At 42.7% G+C, this 5,275-nt stretch overlaps 1 protein-coding gene across 1 annotated transcript; it reads right to left on the bottom strand.

Moving 5' to 3' along the window:
- Positions 1-2,697: 2,697 nt before the first annotated feature.
- LOC128743809 (general transcription factor IIF subunit 1-like) lies at positions 2,698-4,299 on the bottom strand. The gene has a single exon (XM_053840481.1). It carries the CDS (start codon positions 4,297-4,299, stop codon positions 2,698-2,700), a length of 1,602 nt encoding a protein of 533 aa, XP_053696456.1.
- Positions 4,300-5,275: the final 976 nt, after the last annotated feature.

Here is a 5,275-nt window from a genome sequence, read left to right as displayed (position 1 = left end):
CATCCATCCATCCATCCATCCATCCATCCAGTCTATCCAGAGGATAGCAACGATGAAATCCTCGATCAGAAAGCAAACACTGAGAGAAAGACAGTATAAAAGTAGTGGAAATATTAACAAAAATACATGGAGGGACAGCTGACAGAAGGCAGTTGCAACGGGAAAGCTGTAGATGAACCCATAACCGGGCAATCTCGTTTAAAACAAAATCACTCAGGTGAGAGCAGTACAAGGGTGGTGGCCCTGAATAAGTCACAAGCGGATCTTCAGGTGGTATTGTGATAGGCGACGGCTGTGCTAATTTGGATTCGTCAGCAGTAATAGACAAAAAGGACTGTGGACATGGTTTCCTCGGCAAAGTTATGGAAAATATAAAGATAAACAATTTTGCTAAACAAATGACATTTCTATCTTTATCGAGTGCAGAACTGTAAAGCATTTTGCTTGAAAATTCTTTAAAAATTAGTTTTTCATACTAAGCTTATGTTGGTTGTATTTTACGTAAATATATGGTTCTAGGCGATTATTGAAAAACTCAAAGCACACGTTTTTGCAGAAGAGTGCAAATCTCTAGGGCCTTTCCTTACAACGTTATCGCTTTTGGCTCGTGAAGTGAGTGAAAAAATAGTGCTTAAATAAGTGAATTATCTTATTGAAGATAAATTGTTATATGGCGACCGTGACAGGCTGCAAAGCAGAGCCGGCGTAGAGGCCGGCAAACCCGTGCGGTCACACAGAGCCTCGCGCTCGGTAATGACTAGTGAAAAATGTTTAAAAAAAAATTCTAGTGAACAATCCGTGACATTAAATATAACACAACACAATTGGCTGTCCAGAAATATTTGAGTGATTTCCATTGCTTCCTTTTCTCTTTTGTTTAAGTGCAGAGGGTAAAGTATTAAGAAAAACGGTGAAATTAGGCCTCTGCCAAACGACTCGGATTAATGGACGTTTAGCTCTTTTGACCCAATGAAATATCCAGGTCCAGATGGTATTCCTTTCATATTTTACAGAAAATGGAGGAAATTATAATGTCCGAGCTCATCAACCTTTTACGAGCCAGTTTTGCTTTGGGACATATCATAGAATTGGCGGAAAGTAGAGATAGTGTTCATACCAAAGGGAGATAAAAAAGAGAAAGACAAAACCAAAGTCTAAAATAAGTCTAATAATCGGTCAGGTCTTGAAGATTGTAATAATTGAAAGATACCCGTAATAATTGAATGTCAATAAGGAGTTCTTTCCCCCTTGCATTGGGTACTGGTGGCTGACGCACTTCTTCATAAGATATCGCAGTTTTGCTTAAGCCGCCCATATAGAGCTTATCATTAATCATCAGAGGAAAGTGTGACGCAGTACTGTCAATTTGTTTGTTAAGAGCTGTTATGATGTTATGAATGCGAAAACAGTGAACCTACTCCGTTCAGAAGTGTGCGCGTTAATAGAACAGTACCCCGCTGCGTCAAAAATGGACATCGTGCGGCCCATTGTGGACGCCGAATACGCCCGTTCCGGCATCTACAACATCTTGGCACTATTGGATAACAATCAGAGCATCGAAAGAAAGCCCGGTTTCGGACGGCCGACGAACCTGAGCGACAAGAAACTCCAAAAGACGCTGAAGAGGAAGACCGAGAGAAAAGTGCCTACATTGCTGTGTGCGCTTGGCATGTCAAGAAGCGGCAGTCCCGTCCACTGGTCTCGGAGCTGTAGGCAATGACGCAGCGGCAGCAGCTGAATAAGATGGTCAAGACGATTTTCCCGGCGAATCGAGACGTGGCGTTGGTGATGGACGACGAAACCTGCCTCACTCGGGATGGCAACGACTGGCAGGGCACTTCGTATTTTACATCCCCCACGAAGGAAGTGACCTCCGAGGTGAAGTTCATTTCACACACCAAGTTCCCCAAGAAGGTGCTGCTGTGGCTGACAATCAACGAGAAAGGGATGTCAAAGCCACTCTTCCTTCACTCCGGTCTGACCGTGAATGTGGAAATTTTTAGTACGAAATGCGAAATGGTTAAGATGCGCCCAAAACTCTCCGTTGTGAACAACATTCGATACTCGAATCGGTTATATCTCGCGCGGATGAAGCAGCCAGACGGCGTCGCAAACTACGCGCATTTACTCGAAGTTCCGCTGTCGGAAGAGGACGATCGGGACGAAGCCCCTCTCCAGGACCGTTGGAACACCATCAAAACAGCCATCAGCAGTGTAGCGGGGAGCTCCATCGGGCATGTGTCCCGGAATCAGCGGAACGATTGGTATGACGATGAATGTAGGAGGGTGATGTATGAGAAGAACGCTTCGCGGGCGGCCTAAATAGGTAATGCCACACGTCAGAACGTGGAACGACACAAAGAGAAGAAGATGCAGCAAAAGCAAATCTTCTGGGAGAAAGAACGCTACCTATTTTTATTATCCGACAGATCTTGCGGAATTTCCGGGAGTAGAACGTGCCCGCGCATCACATCTGTATAGATTTCAAAGCAGCATTCGCTACAGTCGATCGAGACCAGCACTTGCGGACTACCTTTACATTTACTACCTGGGATTTGTCATCGATTTTCATAGCAAAGTTAACACCATTAAGTTCAAATATGTGATTCAATTTATTTATTTATTGTGAATAAACAAACACCTGTTAAGGTGTGCGGTTATAATAATTCAAAATTTTACTTAAAAATAGAAATAAACCTAAATGCTGAGATACATCTTACCCTCAATTTTCTGCTTAACTGGGTTGATCTTTTTCAAGGCGGCAGTCATCGTTGCTATAAGCTTCTCACTTGAAACGCCAATACTCTTGCTTTTGAACTTAGCGAGTAGCTCCGTGGTAGTCACCGGTTTGCGCTTCAAATAGCGCCTCACCGTTTTTTCCGTTATACCATAATCACTGCTGTTACTGTTGCCGGAAAGTGTGGGCGATAAAGCCATCGCCGAATCCAGTTTGATCTTTTTGGCCGGCGCCGACATGTTGTTGTTGAGGTCTGCCGAAGGCACTTCCGATCCAGCTAACTTCCGTTTCATTCCGTTCTGCAGGGACGCGCTTGACGAAGCCGATTGAGAATTATTAGCGCTGGACAAATTCGAACCGAGACTTTGCTTTGAACTGATATTGTAGGCATCCGGATCGGTATCCGAATCCGAGCTGGAACTTGACGAATCCTTTTTAACGTAATCAGACTTCTTCTTTTTCTTCTTTTTCTTGGAATGGTTATCTTCGTTGTCCTTAGAGGATTTGCACTTCTTTTCTTCCTCTTTTTCAGATACATCCTCTTCTTCAGATTTCTTTTCTTCATCCTCGGAATCTTCGTCCGATGTTAATAATTTGCGAAGGGCATCTTCCTCTGCAACTGATTTCAGCTCGTTGCTGGCTTTCGATTCCGGTTCGGATTCACTTTCCGATGAGTCGGAAATATAATCAAGCTCTCGGCCCTCATCATCGCCATCGTCCGATTCTTCTAAAGCTTCCTCATCTACGTCTCGTTTTCTTTTCTTGCTTTCAGCCAAAACTTTCTTTTTGGGCTTTTTATCTACTTCTTCATCACTGTCTTCCACCTTAGGCTTTTCTTCCTCATCCGACGAATTCATATCATCCGAATCGATCCACTCGTCCATATCACTGATTTTTAACATCTTCGCTTTTGCACCACCACTTTTTTTACCTTCTTCTTCTTCTTCTTGATCTTCCTCGATGTCATCATCGCCCTTCAGACGTTTTTGTAGCATCAGCGAAAAGTAGTTCAGTGCTTTCTTTCTCTTACCAAACTCTTCTTCCGCTTCCTCAGCCGTTAGCGCTTTATACCGTTGAATAGGCTGAAAGTTATACCACTCATGTAAAGGATATGCTTCAATCGCTCCGTCCGGAGCCTGTACAAAAACATAGTAGGCCGAGTTTTCTCCTACGCCTCCTTCTCGGACGCCACGAAACTTCTTTCCGTCTTTTTTACCACCTTCCTCCAGTATCCACGGTTGCTCCTCAGGCCGATATTTCTTGGCCTGAATTCCATAGCGCTTCCGGCGAGCCTCCTCCCGTACCTCATGGTTGAACTCGGAACCAGCTCCAAATTTCGGCAATTCCTCCTGCCCCTTGAATGCCTTTAGATTGTTCTCCCGTTCCATCTTGACCGAACGCCACTGAGTGAAGTCAACGTTTTGTGTCCCGGTGAAACGCATTACGTTGTACTTTTTCTTCAATTCTTTCGGTGCTCGGATTGATAACTCCTGCACTGAAACTGGCGGACTGGATGAGCTGCCAGCTGATCCACCAGCATACCTTTCAGATGGTCGACTCATTAGGCCTACTTTTATTGACTACTAAAGTTCTAAAACGGCGCGAAAACACTCAGCGATATGCGATAGCGCTAAATAAACTATTAAACTAATATGAAGGTTAAAATAAGTTCCGGTGCTGCCTTGCCGAAAACGATCTGCTTCTTTGCCAAGTTCGCAGAGACTGTCGATTGTATTCTGCGTTCAGGCTTTTATACCTTGAATCCAAGGTAACTCGCAGGTAAACTCTTAGGTATCAGTAAGGGTGGCTTAGGTGGCCCGGCGGCTCTTAGGTAATTTCTATCTCAAAGATGGGTAACAGTGATGCCAGATCTACGGATTTATCCGTAGTTCTACAGATTTAAGAATTTTTACGGACCTACAGATTAAGTGCTCATATCTACGAATTATCATAAATCTCACGGAAAAAATTGAAAGTTTAATTTAGTTAAAACCACGAGCCAATATTTTGAGAAAATAAAATCGTTCTATATTATGTATTAATGTTCTATATGCTCTTGTTAGCTTGGCATTTTGCAAATGTTTCCCATACAAATTTTCAATTTACTTTATTGTAATAAATGCTCTAAAACATTCCTATAAATTTATTACAAGAAGACAAGTTTAAATTTCTCAAATGCCCGTGCTCTGTGTATCAGTTTTATCCGTTTCTTAGAGTTTGTAGTTCCACTAAGAGTTTCATCAGGCCACACACTTCTTTCTGGTGATTAGCGACGATATTGCATTTTGAACATTTTTGTGTGACTTGTAGCACTATTCAATTTGAGGTAACTGGCTTGAAACGAATATTAACTGGCTTAAGGGTCTTGCTCAAAACATAAAATATTTGTCTTTGAACGTACAACTTACGGTTGAACGAAAAAATGTGGGAAGAATCTGGGTTACGCTTTACCATTGGTTCACCAATTGATTGGTTGATTGGCACCAATTCATTGGTTCGTCAATTTTCTTGAAAATAGTCACTATTTGTTGTGACAGG

The sequence above is a fragment of the Sabethes cyaneus genome, chromosome 3, assembly GCF_943734655.1.
Source record: "Sabethes cyaneus chromosome 3, idSabCyanKW18_F2, whole genome shotgun sequence".
NCBI classification, from domain to species: Eukaryota; Metazoa; Arthropoda; class Insecta; order Diptera; family Culicidae; genus Sabethes; species Sabethes cyaneus.
Note: the sequence above shows the minus strand (reverse complement) of the source record. Positions and strands in the feature narration are given on the sequence as shown.

Excerpts from the sequence above, each read along its gene's own strand:
- LOC128743809 (XM_053840481.1), bottom strand. The coding sequence starts at position 4,299 with ATGAGTCGACCATCTGAAAGGTATGCTGGTGGATCAGCTGGCAGCTCA.